The 19541-nt window shown below is 44.0% G+C and overlaps 1 protein-coding gene across 1 annotated transcript in view; it reads left to right on the top strand.

Annotated features, from left to right (window-relative positions):
- Positions 1-19541, top strand: part of CSMD2 (CUB and Sushi multiple domains 2) — a 354334-nt gene that overhangs the window by 181689 nt on the left and 153104 nt on the right. The window contains exons 12-13 of the mRNA XM_088671318.1: positions 11213-11539; positions 15065-15259. Coding sequence (XP_088527444.1) covers positions 11213-11539; positions 15065-15259 — 522 coding nt within the window. The remainder of the gene's footprint in view (positions 1-11212; positions 11540-15064; positions 15260-19541) is intronic.

The raw sequence follows: 19541 nt of genomic DNA, 5'->3' as shown, positions 1-19541 counted from the left end.
TCCTCTCTTGGGTTTTGGTAACAGGCATGGCATGTTGTTTAGCAAAGGAACCAAGATAATGGAATTGTCTCCAAAGCCAGCTCAGTTATGTTTGATCAGCATATGCTGGAGCCTAGTTTCAGCCTCTTCTTGATTCACCTTGAGTTTGCGGGAAAGGTGTAGCCATTGCTAGACCTGTGGAGTCACAACCTGGTATCAGAAGTCAGAGTCAGTCACAGGAGATGCTGCTGTTGCCCAGAATAAACATGAGCTTGACATGGATGCTTTTCTAGCCCTTCCAGTTTAAGGGGAGCCAGTGACCAGACTGGATGAGTTGAATTGCACCAAAGTGTGGTAACGTTTTGCCCATCCATGAAACACTTTGACCTGTAGCCCCTAGTCTCTCACTCCAAAGGGACAGAGGCAGACAGATCCTGGTTCTACACCAACATAAGTTTCTGCTTTTCCACAGTCTAGCTGTGTATATTCAGGGTACACATCAGGCTGCAGCAAAGGAAAAGATGGGCTTGCAGACCCCAATGCACTGGCCCTGCTGAGAGATCAGCTCTTTTTGGCTCCTCTTTCCATCCCAGCTTCTCACTACCAGTGCCTGAGTTTGCTTTTTTCCTTCTCTGACCTCATCCCTTCATCCTTTTGTATTGTGTCTTTTAGATTGTAAGCCTGAGGGCAGGAACTGTCTTGGTTTAAAAGAAGAAGGAAGATTGAATTGAAAGGTTATGCTACAATTCACAAATCTGCTAATGGTTTGTGTGTGTGTGTTGTGGTTTCCCTCGGGAGCAGAAAAATGGTGGGTGCTCACGACACCTGTATGTAACATCTGTTAATTTGGGAAATCCCTTTGTAGGAATCTGTTGAGTACAAATATTACATAACATCGTGCTGAGGTTGTTTATCTGTTTATTTATTTCCATTTCGGAATTGCATCCTATGAAACATCTCAAAACAATTAAACAATAAAAAAAACCTTTCCTTGTAATTTGCCAAGTTCCACTAAGGAATTGAGGAGTAATTGCCTGCCTGTTGTTTTATGGGTTGCTGTATTTTAAAAAGAGTTTGTGGATTCTGCTTTGAACTTCAGGAGAGAACTGCAGAAGGAATGTGTAGTGGATTAACCTCCCGCAGGTTTGTGCCAAATCCCCTTAAGCCTAGTTACATTTGCTGATGTCCTGAAAAATAAACTGCCTGCTGCAAAGAGCAGTCCAATAAATTGTAAGCGGAGCATTTCTAGAATGAGTGGGTGGGTATGTGAATATATTTGTCACCACATGCATGCCCAACACATTCTTCTGTTTACTATACAAGTTCAAACATCAGGTCTGTTCAGACTTCATCATCTTGAGAATCTTATCTTTCATTGGTTCTTTGGAATGCAGATTATAAATCCTAATTGTTGCAAAGGTAATCTTGGCCTTTCCCCCCTCTCCCTCCCACTTTCCTCTCCATCCCCCTTGTAAATCAATTATTTCATTTTATTGCAATTTTGTGTATCATGCTTCCTCTAAAGGGCTGAAGATTGTGTACGTGAGCATTTCCTATTTTATCATCACAACAACTCCGGAAAGTAGGTTATTCTGTACTATGAGCTGCATACATTGAAGGTATAAATTAACAAAACCTCGTCTGCCCTGAGTTTTGGCTTTCTGCTAACCCAGGGATGGATCGACCCTCCTGGGGATGCATGTCAAAGTGAGTGTGGCCAAAATGCAAAAGCAGGCTAACCCATGCTGACCTAAACTCCCCACAGTGAAGTGGTTCACATGGATCCGTTTTATGATTCAGTACACTTCTGCTTAGGGTGAGCTGGGTTTGCTTCTTTCCAAACTTCATGAGTAGTAGAACGCATGCTCACAGTTAAACAATTGGGTCTTAATGCTGGATAGTCCTTGGGCTATGATAATTCCTCTTGTTTGCCTGGATCAAAAATTGAAGGTGGCTGTGCAGAAGCCTTTGGTTTCGTCTCTCTATATAATAAAAATGCATGAATGTCATCATGCAGCCCCCAATGGAGGATTTGTCCCACATCACAATCCTGGATTTGCACGAAGTATATTTCCATGGGCATTTATCTGTGTGACTGTGCATTAAAGCGGTTTGGTGGTGGTGGTGTTCACAAATCAATTGCCACTAAAGTGGCTGAACTTCTCTAATGTCATGGTGGGAGAACGAGGCAGACAGTGTGAGAGTCTCTAGCAATGAAGTTGCCTCTGATTCTAGTGATGATCAGGGCAAGTAAGAGCATGAAGGGGGAGGAAACTGCAGAATGTGTAGAGAGGAGAGGTGCATGGGCCAAGAACTAAAAGTATTTAAAGCCAGATGTTGGCTGTAGGTAGTTCATTGCATTCATTTTACAGCCATGTGATCAATTCTCTGTTTCTAAATCAAACACTAATTTCATCCTTGTACTACTTTCCTGTCAACTGCTATTATTTCCTCAATAGAGGTTAAGTATAACTCATTCTGATTGTGGACTAGTGTATTTTCTTGTAGTTCAGGGGTGGGAAATCTCAGGGCTGAGTGCCAAATGCAGCTTTCCAGGTCTCTCTAACTGGCCCTTTTGACTCTCCCCATGTCACACCCCTTCCCAGTCCTATTTCATACCCTGCATGAGTGTTTTTTGCCTGGCTAGAATGTGTCCTTAAGGTCTGAGAATGCCTGTTGCTTGCCTAGGTAGAGGACACAGAGGAGTGCATGTAAAAACCAGCCTACTGTACAAAGGGATAATTTTTCTCTGCCCCCTTTTACTTCTGGTTTTTTTCCACCACTGTCATGTGACCTCCAGAAGGCAGTCCAGAATGGAATGCAGCCCTTGGTATGAGAAAAGGTTTTCCACCCCTAATGAAAGAAGCAGGCTGAATAATTCCTTCACCTTACTGTCATTTGGGTAAATGTAAGAGCTGAACTGTTTAAAGTTTAGGTGGAAAGTAAATGCGTGGTTGTCATTTTGGCTCCTTGCTTCCCCCTCCACAGAAGTCCTTTCCCTGCATTGTGCTTGCATGAAGTGTCATTCAGCCATCATACCAGTAAAAAATAAACCTTGGCCTGGCATTGGCAACTGGCACCTTTGAACAGCTGCTTCTGTGCAATACTCACCAGCACTGATGACTGCCCTGCTCCCCTCCGCTAGGCAGTCAAATGTGAAAGCTGCCATTTTTAAGTTCTCACAATTCCCCCAGATGTACACTTTCTCCACAAATTTAAAATAGAAGCCACTGGGCTCCATCTCAAACCTGAATGCAGTTCTGAAAAATCCCTTTCTTAGTATATAATAAAATTGTAATGGTGTTGTCATGCAGCTGCTGGTCATGCAGACAGGGGGAGTGAGTAGACAGAGTGAACAAGCAGTGCAGGTGGTGGGCAGCCCAGCTTAGCCACACAGGGACAGACTGGGGCAGCTACCCTATAACCATCCTGCTATGCTGTGCTGCTGCTTCCCCTGTTAGCGCCACCACTAGTGGGTGGGAGGGAAATGAAGGAGAGAAAATCCTTGTCCCCTTTGTAAACCACCCCCATGCTTCTGATACTGTTGTGATGGCTGCTCTGGAAAGGAGAAAGGCTGCATTATAAATTGCAGGCTCCCCCCCCTCTTTTGTTGTTGTTGTTCCTACAGCAGCAGCTGCACTCCCCTCTCATTTTCACCACTGGTTTGGAGGAAGGGAATGAAGTGTAAAGTGGGTTGGGAGCTGTAATGCAGGGTTGGTCAAGTGTAAAGGGAGTGGGGTTGTCAAGGAGATAGGGGTTGGCAAAGGGTGGCAGGTAGGTGGGATTGGTGAGCAACATGGATAGGGGTACAGCTACTAGTCTCCAGTAAGATTGCATGAGTTTCCAAAGGCCTACGATCAAGTTTCGTATCTGGAGGGGTGATGTATAAAGTGGCATCTTTTTTGGGGGGTGGGTTTCAATGTGTGTAGAAACTTTGGAGAGTTTTATTACAGTTCTAAGGTGGGTGTGGAGATGTGTTGTGCACGTACATATGTGTTCTGTTACCTTAAACTTTACTCTTTATTTACTGTGTTTCAAGACAGAGGTGTGTAAATGTCTAACTTGGAGAACTTTTTTCAGTAAATAAGTTGCCTTTGTATACATTCAACCACATTTCAGGTGGTATGGAAGTTCACCAGCAATTTGGATACTGTTGTGAATGATTTGATCCTGGGTGCCTTTATAAATAGAATTGCTTGCCTCTGCCAGTGTAGGACAACTAGTTTACACTTTTCAGGGGCCTCTCTTCCTGACCTTCATAACTTTTTGTTGGCCACCCAGCTGCTGCACCACCACCATTATCCCTGTTCCCTGTCCTTCTCAAGTACTTTTCCCTGGCAGTAAAGTGTTGTTGGCCTATGATAATGCCTCTTGCTTGCCTGGATGGCAAGCTGAGGGTGAGTGTGCAGAAACCTCTGACTTTTGTCTCTCTCTATAATAAAAATGTAAGAATGTCATCACACAGCTCTCACTGGAGGATTTGTAGTGCCTTGTCATAATCCTGAAATTGTTTGAAGTCAAGTAGGGAAACAAAAGTGAAGGCCAGTTGCAAAATAACAGTGGTCCTGGCATGGGAGTGAGAAAGGAGGAACACTGGGGGAGGAAAACTGGTGGCTTAAAACACTGGCAGAAATTTGAGTAAAGCAGAGATGGAGAAAACTGAGAGGAAAATAGCAGTTTTAAACAATGGCAGGCGTTTGAGTAAAGTTCCTTCATTCTAGGAAGGTACTACAAAATATTTGAAGGATCTACGTACATCCTTTATCTCTTTCACATGCAATTGTTGAGGAAAGGAAGAGGGAAACATTTGAGTTCAGTGAGAAGGGAGGAAAACTGAAAAGAAAAGAAAGTAGTTGTTTTAAACAATATCAGAGGTTTGAGTAAACTGGAGTGGAGGGATACTGAGAGAAAAAGAGGTGGTCATTGTAAACAACAATAGACGTTTGAGAAGCAGAAGCAGAAAGTAACACAGAGGGAGCAAAGTGGAAGTTGAAAACAAAGTTTGGGTAAAGCAAGGAGTTTGGAAAAGCCCTGTTGTATTAACATATTTTGGAATGTAACCTATAGTACAAATCTATTGCTCTGCCTGACTTTTGCTTCTGGCCCTGCGCATCACTGGAATGTGACTGCTTGAAGGTTGACTATCAGGGAATCTGGCCGTGGGGCTGAAAATTTTTTTTCACCCATGACTTAAATGGATCGCCAAGTTCTTTTGTCCTTGTAATAGAACTGCTTCCCATTTCCTCTCTCATTTCAGGGGATGGCTGGATCAGCAGAAGCCCTTATAGATTAAAAAATATATAATCATGGCTTAATAACCTTTGGTGAGGGGTGTGGGAAGGTGGAAAAGCAATGACATAAATAATAATACAGTTCTGTGTTTGGGAAAACATGCTTGCTGAACCTTTCTTTCTGGCCTGCAATTAACATGAAAAGGTTTTACATACTAGGTGGAAAGCGGGTGGGGTCCAGAGGGTATCCAGGAGTAGGAGGTGAAGCATCGTGAGCCAGTTTGGTTGTGTGCGTGGTGTTGGCGGGGGCATTATTAAATCAGTAATATGTTAGACAAGCAGTAGACAGTACCAATTAAACAGCCTCCTTGCTATGGGAAGCAAATGGACCCTGTCAGCTGAAATGTGTGTGGGGGGATCTCTCCGGACAGCTAAAGGGCTCCATGTTCATTGTTGCTTTAAAAATTTTCCTTAATTGCCTTTACTTTTCCAGCATCTGGCTTCACACCTGGTTAGCTCAGGCCACTGGCCTATTCATCAAGGCAGAGGATGACGGGCAGGGTGGCAAATAGTTGCCCCGTAGCGCTTCAAAAATCTGCACGTTGTGAGTTGGGATTCTGCGGTTCACCTATTACTTAGAGCACGGGTGTCAAACACAAGGCCCGGGGGCCAAATCCGGCCCGCCAGACCTCGTCATGTGGCCCGCCGAGCGCCCCAGCCAGCGGGACCCAGCAGTGGGACCTTGCTGCTGAAGCGCCGCACCAACAAAGCGCCGACAAACAGCTGGGGCCGGGGAAATGCTTTTTGCCCCTGGGTCCCTTCACGCTCTTTTCTGGCGCTGAATCAAGGCGGCGACCCCCCCCTTCCCTTTTTTTCTTCCTCTCTCTCGTTCTTATTCTTTCTTTCCCTCTCCTTCCTTCTTTATCTCTGTCTTCTCTCCCTCTTTCTTTTTCTTTCCTTCTTTATTCCTTCTTTCCTACTCTTCTTTCTCTCACATCTTTCCTTCCTCTCTCCCTCCTGCTCCCCCTTCCTTCCTTCCTTCCTTCCTTCCTTCCTTCCTTCCCAACTTTCTTCCTCTCCCTCATTCTTATTCTTTCTTTCCCTCTACTTCCTTCCTTCTTTCTCCCTTTCCGTCTTCTCTCCCTCTTTCTTTTTCTTTCCTTCTTTATTCTCTTCCTTATTTCCTACTCTTCTTTCTCTCCCCTCTTTCCTTCCTTCCTTCCTTCCTTCCTTCCTTCCTTCCTTCCTTCCTTCCTTCCTTCCTCCCACTCTCTCTTTTCTTCCTTCCTTCCTTCCTTCCTTCCTTCCTCCCCTCCCCTCCCCTCCCCTCCCCTCCCCTCCCCTCCCCTCCCCTCCCTCTCCCTCTCCCTCTCCCTCTCCCTCTCCTCAGAAACATAGGATGCTGCTTTATACTTCTGGCCCTTAAACCCTGGAACCAGGAGAGCAGCTTCAGTGAGTCAACCTCAGCTAGTCCCTTTGGTGAAGGGTGGTGGCTCACTGGCAGAACATCTGTCCTGCATGCAGAAGGACCCCAGCATCTCCAGGTACTAGTAGCTCTGCAAAGGTCCTGCATGAAACCCTAGCGAGCCTCCACCACCCAGTGCAGTTACCAAAAATCATTTTTCAATAAATTGTACAATAATTGTACATTTGAATATCTACTTGCCATTATTCTGACTATGTTTCTGCTTTCAGAGCTAGATATTACTTACATTATTACAAAAAACAGTAATAATTGAATGCAGTGACAATAATTTATGATAATAAAGAGTGGACACATAGTCCTACACATACAACCAGCCCTTTGAGGGTGACCAAACTGCTGATGCGGCCCCTGATGAATTTGAGTTTGACACCCCTGACTTAGAGTATAAAAGGTGCTGCTGAATCAAGCCAAGAGTCCATTTAGTCCAGCATCCTGTTCCCACAGCGGCCAACCAGATTTCTGTGGGAAACAGCCTTCAAGTGGCAGCTTCTACACACCACTTCCATAGTGTGCAATGCTCCTCCTGTCCACTGTTTTCCGATGACTTGTGTGAAGCATTTCCACCTACACTGTGTGCTGTCTACAGTGATGTGTAGAATGCGCTGGCAAGGAAATAATTCATACCTTGTCATAATCTTACGGCAAGTGTCTTAGATGTAGCTAAGATGGACACATGCACATGTGAACACTGACAATCCCAGATTAATGACTGAAGATGCATATATTCACCTACACAAAAAACTTTTTGGGAGACAATGCAATTAGACCTCATGCATTGGGTGACCTTTGAGTTCTGCTTGCCCCAATTTAAGCAGGGAGATGTTCCTGGGATGTCATGCTCACCTGATATTAGTTTCCTTTGGAAAGAGGTCACTGGAGGCTTGTGGCATTTTGAGCTTATTGACAAATACAGTCGACTCACAACTTACGCACATTTAACTTGTGCAAATTCAGCTTTACATACTTGGCTGAAAAACATAAAAATAAAAAGGGGGGTAGCATCCCGGGAGAGGGGACAACAGCAACCCCACCTGCCACTGCACTCACCTTGGGAGAGCATTTGCAGGTACAGGGAGAGTGTTCAGTGGCCTTGAAAGAGCATTCGGAGGTGGAGGTGGAGTGTGATTTGACTATACACAGTTTTGGCTTCATGTTCTATCCCTGGAACGTAATCCCTATATAAGCGGAGAGTGGACTGTACGCAGAATGGTTACGCCAGGGGGAAGAGGCTGTGGCTCAGTGGTAGAACATCTGCTTCATGTGCAAAAGGTATTGCGTTCAATCCCCAACATCCCCAGGAAGGACTGAGGAAAAGCTGCATCTGAAACTCTGAAGAGTTGCCATGAGTTAGTACAGGTAGTTCTGATCTAGATGAGCCAGTGGTTTGATTCACTATGAGACAGTGTCCTTAGGAAGGGACTGCATGCAGAAGTTCTCAAGTTCACACCATCCACAGCTAGGGCTGAGAAACACTCCATGTGAAACCCTGCAGAGCCACTGCCACTGCGCACAATATTCACAGCTTGTCTGAACCACCTCCCGTCCCCTTATAGCTCGACTGCCAGTAAGTGTCACTGGTGTGAGGAGGGCGGCAGCAAGCAGCGCAGGACAGATGTTGGGGAGCTGCTTCAGTCTGTCCTGACTGCTCCTCTGTGGCTTGCCTGGGGCCACCTACTCTAACCACTTACCTGGGCAACCAGCCATTCACTCACTCGCCCATCCCTCCTCACTCTCCAACATTGCTGAAATAGCCCAGCAGCTGTGAGAGCTCAGTTTGTTGTCACGCCATAGTTTGCAGCAGCACCACCTGTTGACAGCTATGCAAACTGCAGCATGGCAACTCTTACATACTTAACTATGTGTAAGAATAGGTGAAATTGCATACAAACATATGCATATTGGCAAAAATGAGCACTAAAATGTTGGGGATTTGTCAAAAAGACTTTTTAAAAAAATTGAAAGGTCATGTCAAAGTGTGGATAACTGAACTTAAGATAGGAAAAATGAGAAACTGAGAGAACCCAAAACTGACAGATTCACCCATTCTTACTGACTCGGTCAAGGAAGCTTGTATGTTCCTATGAGCTAAGATAGCAGCACAACGTAGTACTACAGCTGGAGCTAAATACACTGCCACACATAATAATAATAATAATAATAATAATAATAATAATAATAATAATAATAATTTATTACTTATACCCCGTCCATCTGGCCAGGCCTCTGAGCCACTCTGGGCAGCTTCCAGCAGGATATTAAAAACACAATAAAACATCAAACATTCAAAACTTCCCTAAACAGGGCTGCCTTCAGATGCCTTCTAAAAGTCAGTTTATCTCCCTGACATCTGATGGGTGGGCGTTCCACAGGGCGGGTGCCACTACTGAGAAGGCCCTCTGCCTGGTTCCAGAACAGTCTTAAGCATATCCGGCGCCGTGGTGCAAAGATCCCTCCAGCGCCCCCCCCCCCATTTTTCAGAGTTTCTCTCGCCCTGCAACTCCGGCTCAGAGCATTTTTTGTGCCCACAGGCGGCAAGCGGGAAAATAACTCTGCCGTCCCTCCCAGGATACTTTCGCCCGCTGGCGGCCACTGCACTTTGCCGGGCAGGGAAGGTGGGCGAGGCCCCAGAAGGGGCAGGCTCAGCTGGGCCGGCCGAGGACAGGGGGAGCCCTTCACTTCCAAACAACCCCGTCGCCTTCTCCTGCCGCCTCGGCCATGGCTTGTCATCTCTTGCTGCCGCAAGAACCGGCCATGGCTTGTCGTCTCTTGCTGCCATTTTATCAGAACCACAGCATGGATTCTCAAAAACAGCTTACAATATGTAAACAAACAAACACATACATTAAAATGACATAAAAGGAAAACAAAAGAAAAATCTGAAAGACAATCCTTAAAAGAAAAAAGAAAAAAGGCAGGTTTAAACATCCCAACCACTAAAGTCTATAGAAAATTAATAGCAAGAGACCTGGTGAAAAAGAAATGTTTTTGTTGGGCATCTAAAACTATGTAATGATGGCCCCAGGTGAGCCTCCCTGGGAAAGCATGCCACAAACGGGGAACCACATCTGAAAAAGCCTGTTCTCTTGTTGGCCACCCTCCAGACCTCTCAAAGAGGAGACACATGAAGAAGAACCTCAGATGATGATTACAACATCTGGGTCCATTCAAATGGGGAGTCATTGGGGTATTGGGGTCCTGAGCCACAAAAGGCTCAATAAGTCAAAAATAGCACTTTGAACTGGGCCCAAAAAATGGAAGGTTTCTCTCTCTCTCTCTCCCTCTCTCTCCCTCTCTCTCTCTCTCTCTCTCTCTCTCTCTCTCTCTCTCTCACACACACACACACACACACACACACACACACACACACGTTATAGCTTTACTTTATTTTTAAAGACCCGTCTCCAAGACAGAAGTTTAGCAGCATAGCTAATTAGGTACATAAGAGAGGGGATAAGTGAATAATAATATTGCCACGTTTTCCTTCATTTTATTTTCTTGCTGAACTTAACTGTCAGGGGTCCTTTACCTTTACCTTTAAGCTGCATATTGTGTTGATGCAGAGGCAGCCAATCTTTCTCCTTCCCCTTGTATTGCCTTTGTAATTCTGAAAGATCATTAGTTCACATGACTCCCCCCTCCCCTCCCCAAAATCTCACATTCAAAAGCCTGTCACCTGTTTAGCTGAGCTGCCTTCTGTTGCTACAAGGCAGATGGTATTTTTAGCTGTGGCTCCCCAGCTTTGGAATCCCTTCCCTGAGTATTTATGCTGGCACCAGCACTCCAAGGTTTTCAGTGCAAAATTAATACCTTCCTAAATAACTTTTGTTTGTTTCAGTTTGTGCTTTGGTTGCTTCGCTTTTACATTTGTTTTTTCCCCCTTATATTTTGTTACAGGTGTTTTCCTGGTTTAAAATTGGAACTTGAATTGATTTCTATTTACACTTTTGTACAAAACTCTGGGATCTTTAGATAAAGGGCAACTAACAAATATTTTAAATTTATTTTTTTAAAATTAAAAATAAATCAAACCAGTTTGATGAATCATGGATTGTCTGACATTAGGAACAGGTGGGATTGGGTGGAGGGATTTGTTAAAGTGCATTTTTTTAAAACAATACATGAACTGAAAAACACCCATCCTTCAAAATTCACCACCCTCTGAATTTTGCAGTGCTGTCTTCCAGCCAAGTGATTTGTACCATAATTCATGAACTAGGGTAAAGTGTGCAGTAAAATGCATATATTATCAAAAATAAAAATAATTGCATTAGAGGAAATTTATTTGCAGATTTTTCACAGCAGGAGAAATTGCATACAATTGCATGCATCATAGGACAAACTCACACTAAAATGCCAATGGATTTCCATGAGGGCATTTTTTCCAAAAAATCTCAAACCGATGTGGAAATATGGAGAACTGAAATTAAGACTGGAAAACTGCAAGAAATTGAAATTGACAGATTTGCCAATGCCTAACTGACACCAACTTTCACTCGCACTCTCTCTCTCGTTGCAGTTTCCTGCTTCTTCAACTTCACCACGTCATCTGGCATCGTGCTCTCTCCAAACTACCCGGAGGAATATGGCAGCAGCCTGCACTGTGTTTGGTTAATCATTGCAAAACCTGAAAGCCGGATCCATTTGGCCTTTAATGATTTTGACGTGGAGCCCCAGTTTGACTTCCTGGCTATCAAGGATGGCGGGACAGCTGAATCCCCTGTCTTGGGAACATTCTCTGGGAGTCAGCTACCATCTTCTCTGACCAGCAGCGGCCATGTCGCCAGGCTGGAATTTCAGACTGACCACTCCACCGAAAAGCGAGGCTTCAACATCACATTTACCAGTAAGTGGGGAAGCATGTTCTTGTTGTGTGGGGTCCTTTCCCCCCATTATTCAGGGTTGCAGCCTTTGTTGTTGTTTTTTAAATTGTTTTTATTAAGTTTTCAATTTTACATCTCAAAATAAACATTGTACATACAACCGTACATTCAGTGACTTCCCTCCTTCCCCTTCCATGGTTCATTTAATTTATACACCATCCCTGCATATTTTACTATAACCATTTTATTCAGGCTCTCCTATCTTACATCACTCAAGTGTTTATTATACTGTTGAATTTACACTCTTCTTTAAATGCATGTTCTTTTTGCTCTCTTATTCTATATGTTAGACCAGCTAATTTTGCATATTCTATCATCTTAAGTTGCCCATTCTCTTTACCTGGGACCTCCCTCACTTTCCATTTTTTGGGCTACCAAAACCCGGTCCACCGTTGTTGCATACATTTAAAGCACTATGGTACCATTTTAAACAGTCATAGCTTCCCCCAGAGAATTCTGGGAGGTATAGTTTGTTAAGGGCCCTGAGAGATGTTAAAAGGGTAAAGGACCCCTGACAGTTAAGTCCAGTCGCGAACAACTCTGGGGTTGTGGCGCTCATCTTGCTTTACTGGCCGAAGGAGCCGCCGTTTGTCCGCATACAGTTTTTCTAGGTCATGTGGCCAGCATGGCGAAACCAGAGCAGCACACGGAAACACCGTTTACCTTCCCACCAGAGTGGTACCTATTTATCTACTTGCACTTTGACGTGTTAGGATTCCCATATTCCCCTCCCAGAGCTATAATTCCCAGGGTGGTTTAACAATCAGTCCCCCTTCCCAGGGAATTCTGGGAGTTGTAGTTCTGGGAGGGGAATAGGACCTTCCTAACAACTCTCGGCACCCTTAACAAACTACAGCTCCCCAAAAATGTTGTGGGGATGCTGCGGCTGCTTAAAGTGTGTGTTGTGGATGTGGCCTCAGCTTCCTTTCTTCTTTGTCTTCATTTTTGCATGTGGATCCATAAATGTTTGGAAACCTGTCGCTTTATTCAAGGATACTTAGCAGCAGTCTGCAAATATGTGATTTTTCACTTCTCAAGACCCTGGATATTCATTGCATATTTATTTAGTGCCCCAAATATTACTGTTTGAATTAACATGGCCCCAATGTGCTTGCTTTGAGTATGCCCTCAGAACCGCCAGGCACTGCATAAATGAAAGGATAAACTTTGTTGCATAGAATAACAGAGCAGGAAATATTTCTGGGTCCTCTTAAATTTGAGCCATGAATGCCAGCTTCCCATAGCAATGTGCTCTCACGCGCTCTCCTATAATTTTCTAAAGAACACGATTACATTGGCTTGGCAGGAGTGATGAACGACCTTTGTTATAACATTGGTTAACAGCTCTGCGAAATTAATGGTATTTCTGGTTGGCAACTGCAAACCAGCTATTATTAAAAATAATTTGCTGGGCTAGATTAGGGGACAAGTTCATCAAAGTCACCTAACCTGTTGGGGGTTTTTTGTGAGGGGAGGTTGCCAGGGGCTTAATGCCTAATGTTTAGAAGTGTCGATGTGGAATCTGTTCACCCCACTGGGAACAGAGGGGTTATTCTGGGTCACATCATGGATTGAGTGGTTGCCATCTGGGTGTTAGTCAGCAAAGCAGTTGCCATTGCAAATTTAGAAAGGTGGGGAAACAGTTTGGTAATGTATTAACAGAGGATGCATATGCACTGACTATAGATTTTTATATATTCTTTAAATGTATGGTGCATAGGAAGTCTCTGTTAATTGGGACTGCAGTGTGCTCCTCACAGAACTACAATTATAAGCACCAAAGTCAGTTTCCTAAGCATCTGCAGTCATATCTTGGTTCTCTCACACCTTGTGACCCAAACGTTTTGGCTCCCGAACACCGCAAACCTAGAAGTGAGTGTTCAGGTTTGCGAATGTTTTTTGGGAGCCAAACATCTGACGCAGGTTCCACGGGTTCCAATTGAGTGCAGAAAGCTCCTGCAGCCAATCAGGAGCCGCTCCTTGGTTTTCAAACGTTTCAAACGTTTTCGGAAGTTGAATAGCCTTTCGGAACTGATTCCATTTGAGAACCAAGGTCCGACTGTATATAGATTAGGAATCCAGGTGAAAAGTCTGTGATTTTTTAAGGGAAGTCAGCAAAGCTATGCTAAGCCCAGTAAAATTTCCTAGGGAGGAGGGTTGGTCCTGCACATCTCCATCCAAAACATACAGAAAATGTGAATGTAGTTTGCTATTTGAGCTGTGTCACAGGAGCCATTTTCTGGAATTGTTCTCAGATTAGATGACTGTAACAAACTCTGCATGGGGCTGCCCTTGAAAACCATTCAGTTAACAAAAAATGTTGCACCAGCCATGATGCTGACAGGGACTAGGGAGGAATCTAGGAAGCTGCCTTATACTGAGTCAGGCCATTGGTCTGCCTAGCTTAGTACTGTCTACACTGTCTGGCAGCATCTCTCCAGAGTTTCCAACACAGGAACATTCCCAGCCCTACCTGAAGTTTATGGGTACTGAATCTGGGACCTTTTGCATGCAAAACATGTCCTCTACAGCCACAGCTGTTCCCTAGGTGATCTGATCCTATCACAAGGGTTCTATATGATATGCACTGGCTGCCAACTATGTAGTTTTCAGGTTCAGTTCAAAGCATTGGACTTAACCTTTGATGCCCTTAATACAGATGTGGCTAATCCAGTGCCCTCCAGTTGTTTTGTACTCCAATCAGCTGAAGGCACCGTGGCCAATATTCAAGGCTGATGGGAACCTAGATTCAACAACAGGACATTTTGGAAGTAAGAGTCAAATATTGATAAGGTAGCCTTGCCACATAGAAGCATGTGTGATGCCGCCTTCTATTTTAATTTATAAAGCATATACAGTCATACTTTGGAAGTCAAACAGAATCAGTTCCAGAAGTCCATTTGACTTCCAAAATGTTTGGAAACCAAGGTGCAGTTTCTGATTGGCTGCAGAAAGCTCCTGCAGCCAATCAGAAGCCGTGGAACCCGTGTTGGACGTTTGGGTTCCAAAGAATGTTCGCAAACCGGAACACTCACTTCTGGGTTTGCGGCATTCGGGAGCCAAAACGTTCCACTTGCAAGACGTTCGACTTCTGAGGTACCACTGTAAACAGAAACCATACAACATCAAAATTGTCTTGATTTACCACCCCTCTTAGAATCCTCATGTGATGGGTTAAACACTCAGGCAAGGCAGCATCCCACACCCTCTCAAACCATCCTAGATGAACCTAATGCAGACTTTCACTGTTTGGCGATTTCGAGTCTGGCTGTAGCCAGAAGCAGAGCTAGCAGCTCCTTGCGAACAAGGATGGGATGTAAATCTCTTCCAGTGGTCAGAAGAGCCTAGTGTTGGGTACAGAATTACAGACGGGTTTGTTACTGGAGAAAGATCCATGAATATAGACTGCCTATAAACTGTTGGTTATTTGCACTTCCACCGGTAGGGAAATGCTTTTGGTCATCTGCCATCTTGTTGCTTCCTTCCAGCCTTCAGACACAATGAGTGCCCTGATCCGGGTGTGCCTGTTAATGGCAAGCGTTTTGGTGACAGTCTGCAGCTTGGCAGTTCAGTGTCCTTCCTGTGTGATGAGGGATTCATCAGGACACATGGCTCGGAGACCATCACCTGCGTCTTGAAGGAAGGCAACGTGGTGTGGGACAACTCCGTGCTGAGATGTGAAGGTGAGCTGCCAAACTGGCATGTCATGTTCTTGATCGGGGTACAGACAAGGTAGGGGGCCTGGAGGAGTTTGATATTTGCCTCTTCCTGTACAGACTCGCCTGGATGTGGATTTGAGCTTGTTTGTCTGATGGCTTTCACACTTCCCAAGTGGTGGTGGTGATGTTGTTGTTGTTGTTGCTTTTGTTGTTCTTGTTTTGTTCAAAAGACTTTTCAAAATGCAATTCAAAATGTGTGTTTTGAAATAAATTGTGTATAAAAATGTGTACTTTGAGGAAAAGATACATTTGGAAATGTGTATTTTGGGAGAAATTGCATTTAGATATGGATTTATTTTAAACGCACCCATGCATGTGATCCCCCCCCCACACACCTCCATGCAGCAGATGAGTAAAACAAATTGTAAGAGGAATATGGAAGTGGGAAGAGAAAACTATAAAAGAAAACAGACGTCTCTATTTATAGCAAATTCTAAGTGGGAAGGCTGTGAGACTATCTCCAGAACAGATGCATTTACTTCATATGACATAAACTGAGCTATGCAGCTCCTTGCCACAAGGAAACAAGGAAATTTAGCCATTCCCAAAGATGGATCAGTAGAAAAAGACAGCAGTACCCTCTCTACCCTTTCTACCCCCAGGGCCCACTTGAGATGGCTAACTATTACAGAGGCCTACCAGTCACAAAAGGTTGACACAGGGACCAGAGATAGACCAAAATGGAGGCAGGTGCAGAAAGTTTGGCGCAATTAGCTGGCAATTACCGATATCTAATCCATCTTTGAAAATTGCATATTGAACATTATAGCATATGCATGCAAAACATCCTATACAGTGGTCCCTCAAATTACGAAGTACTCGACTTATGAAATTTCAAGTTACGAATGCGTAAAAATGGCCGCACACTTACGTGTTTTTCGACATCCGAAAGGAAAACTGTTGCAGTTTAGATGGGGTTTTCTCGACTTACAAATTTTAGATGCGGTTTACTCGACTTGTGAATTTTTCCGTTTCCAATGCATTTTTATGGGAAACCACTTTTTTCGAACTTACAAACTTTTCGACCTACGAATGTGCATTCGGAACGGATTAAATTTGTAAGTTGAGGGACCACTGTATAGTAATAGTGAACTCCTTCTCTGAGTGTAGCTCCTTATGCAGTTAAAAGAGCCCCACCCACACTTTAGAGGGCAGCATAGGCAAGCTCCAGTCCTGGTCCACAGTGCAAACTTTACAGTGGTAGTATGCAGAAAGCCTTAGTCTCCGCATTAATACACTGTTGGGGTGAATGTACTCTTTCCTTATCTTTCTGGTTAATTGAGTAAGAGTGTTTACCTTCTGACCCTTTAAGAATAGTTGTGCACTATTCCAGAGCTTGTTATTCACACCAACACACAATGCTTCCATAATAGGGTACAATCTTGAACCATTCTCTGATTCTTTGGGTTGGATACAGCTTTTTACACAGAGTAGTCCTGTGGAAATTAATGGCCCTAACTTATTCATGTTCATTCATTTCAGTGGGTCTACTCTGAGTAGGAGAGGCATTGGATACAACCCTCAGTGTCTGGATGTACATGGCAGCTGCTACCAGAGAAAAGCTTTCAGTGATTTGTTCAAGGGATGGATCTGAAGCTTATATGGCCTTAGGACATATCTGAAGCTTATAGCTTTTGGCATGCTGAAGTTAGATATCTTGTGATCCATCACTCTGCATTGCAGGCATACAATTTAGGAAAGAAAGAAAGAAAGAAAGAAAGAAAGAAAGAAAGAAAGAAAGAAAGAAAGAGCAGTTAAAGTGATAGCAATTTAAAGTCTGTGATAGAACATATCCCCGCTCCGGCAAGCTGCTCTGTGAGCCTTAACATTTTCTGTTACAGGAAAACCAAGTGAAATGAAAACAAGTTGTTACAAATTTAAAGGCTTCCGCCTACCCTTTATTCTCTGAGAAAGATGCCAGTGCGTGATATCTTTGCAATCGTTTGAATACAGATGTGCCAAACTCTTGAGAAATAATTCTAGTAATTGGTTCTCCAAGTCTTTAATGTCAATGGGCAACATCACAAAGTGTGGGAGGCTCATTAGGAAACCTGATGCATGGAGGGATCTGTCCCTGCTCCATAGTACCAGAACAAGACAGTAACTAAGGGGGGTGCAACAGCAGCCAAAAAATACTACAAAGGCCCACCATAACCATATGTGTTGCTGCCCATTAGTACACATTTCAGAAACACTGAAACTTTCCTTCATTTAACCCTTGCTTAGCTGGTCACCTCTATTCATCTTATGTAAGCTGTTTTAACCTTCCTACATAATTAGTGCACCTTATACCTGTAGCCCTCCAGACTCCCATCAGCCCCAGCCAGCATGGCTAGTGGTTGGGGATTATGGCAGTTGCGGTCCAGCAATATCGGGAGGGCCCCGATGTTGCCCATGTCTGATTTAATGAGAACAGAGCCAGCCCTACCATCTGGCAAAATGAAGTCGACATGCTCCACCCTCCACATTTTGGAATGCCAGGAAGCGCCAGGCAATTATCTGAGGTCTGAGATGGTGAACTGCATCCGTGGGTCTTGCTGTGATAGCTTGCCAGAGAGGAGGTAGTTCTCATCCAGTTACTGGAATGACGGAATTTGTTGTTTTGCTCTCTTCTCTTTCATTTCTATTCCAGAATACCATCAATACTGTCAGAAAATGCCTGTGGCTTTATTTGTTTACTCATTTTAATTACTTTAATTCACTTAATGTGAATTTTAACTCCCCCTCCTCCCATCACTGCCTTTAGTATAAGATTGCATACACCTACCTCCTCACTTTCTCTTTAAGCGGTGGGGGGAAATGAATAATATATTTTAAAAAAAATTAAAACTGCTTTTCATCTCTGGGAAGCTTTGATAACCCCACCAATATTAATGTGTACTCCTTTATCGCCCATCTCGTTGGCTCGCCTTTGACTCGCCCTCCAGTGTGAGCTCAATTAAATGTGAGTCCTAATTAGCTTCCCTTTTTTAATTAAGTAAGAGGGAAGAAGTCTGTCTAGAATATTTAAAGTGCTGTTTGACATTTGAATAAAAAAATCAGCAGAGAGAACTAGCAAGGTTGATTGAGATTCCATCAGGAGAGAGGATAGCAGAGCCACCAAAAATTTTCCTGGGTTTCTACAAAAGCTCAAAGGAAACCTGTATAGAATTTGGAAGCTGTTCCTTGCACCACCCATCTGGGAGCTTCAGTAGAGGCTAGAGGAGCTTCAATAAGATGAGTGATTCCTCACCCCTCATAGATAGTCTAGGCCAGGCATCCCCAAACTTCAGCCCTCCAGATGTTTTGGACTACAATTCCCATCTTCCCCAACCACTGGTCCTGTTAGCTAGGGATCATGGGAGTTGTAGGCCAAAACATCTGGAGGGCCGCAGTTTGGGGATGCCTGGTCTAGGCACCCCCAACTTGTCATCTGATTCCATGCACATCCCACAGGCCAATAAAATTTAGATTACATTTAGACTGTCCCCATCATGTGAAAAATCAAGATCAGCCAAAATGTTAAGATTACTGAAGTGTCTCTGGTGGGGTTTCACAAAGGTGCAGGTGGGACATAATCACTTAGGTAGGCCCACCTCAAAGTTTTTTTGGTTTCTGCCTTTGGGGAAAGACTAACTTTGCATGCAGAAGTTCCCAGCTGCAATCTCTGGTATCTCCAGGTAGGTCTTAGAGAGACCTACTGGTTGAAACTCTGGAAAGCTGCTGCCAGTCAGTGCAGACAGTGCTGAGCTAGATGGGCCAAGGACAGAGTTTCCTATGTCCTTAATATGGGGAAGAGCTATGTATGTGGCTATTTATTTGTTGATTTATTTAGTCATCTGTATCCCATATTTTTCTTCAAAGAGCTCAAGGTTGCATGTATGGTTCTCCCTCTCCTCATTTGAACCCCACAAAAGCCCTGTGAGGTAGTCTAGTCTGAGAGGCAGTGATTGCCCCAAGGTCACCCATCAGCTTCAGGGTCAAGTGGGGATTTGAACCCTGGCCTCCCAGGTCCTAGTCTGACACACTAACCACTACATCACACTATAAGGACATTGTGCTTCTCTGAAACTATATGAACACTTTTATAGATATATTTCCTGTATCCTTCACATTTACACCTCCCTGGCTCTCTTCAGGTAGAACTGGGAATGTCCCCTTTCTGAAACCCTGGAAAACTCTCTGCCAGTCAACATAGACAGTAATGAAATAGATGGACCCATGGTCTGGCTCAGTGTACAGCCGCTTCCTGTTTTCTTATATGGGG

Source organism: Zootoca vivipara, chromosome 6 (genome assembly GCF_965207765.1).
Source record: "Zootoca vivipara chromosome 6, rZooViv2.hap1.1, whole genome shotgun sequence".
Taxonomy (NCBI): domain Eukaryota; kingdom Metazoa; phylum Chordata; class Lepidosauria; order Squamata; family Lacertidae; genus Zootoca; species Zootoca vivipara.
This window is presented reverse-complemented; position numbering and strand designations above follow the sequence as displayed.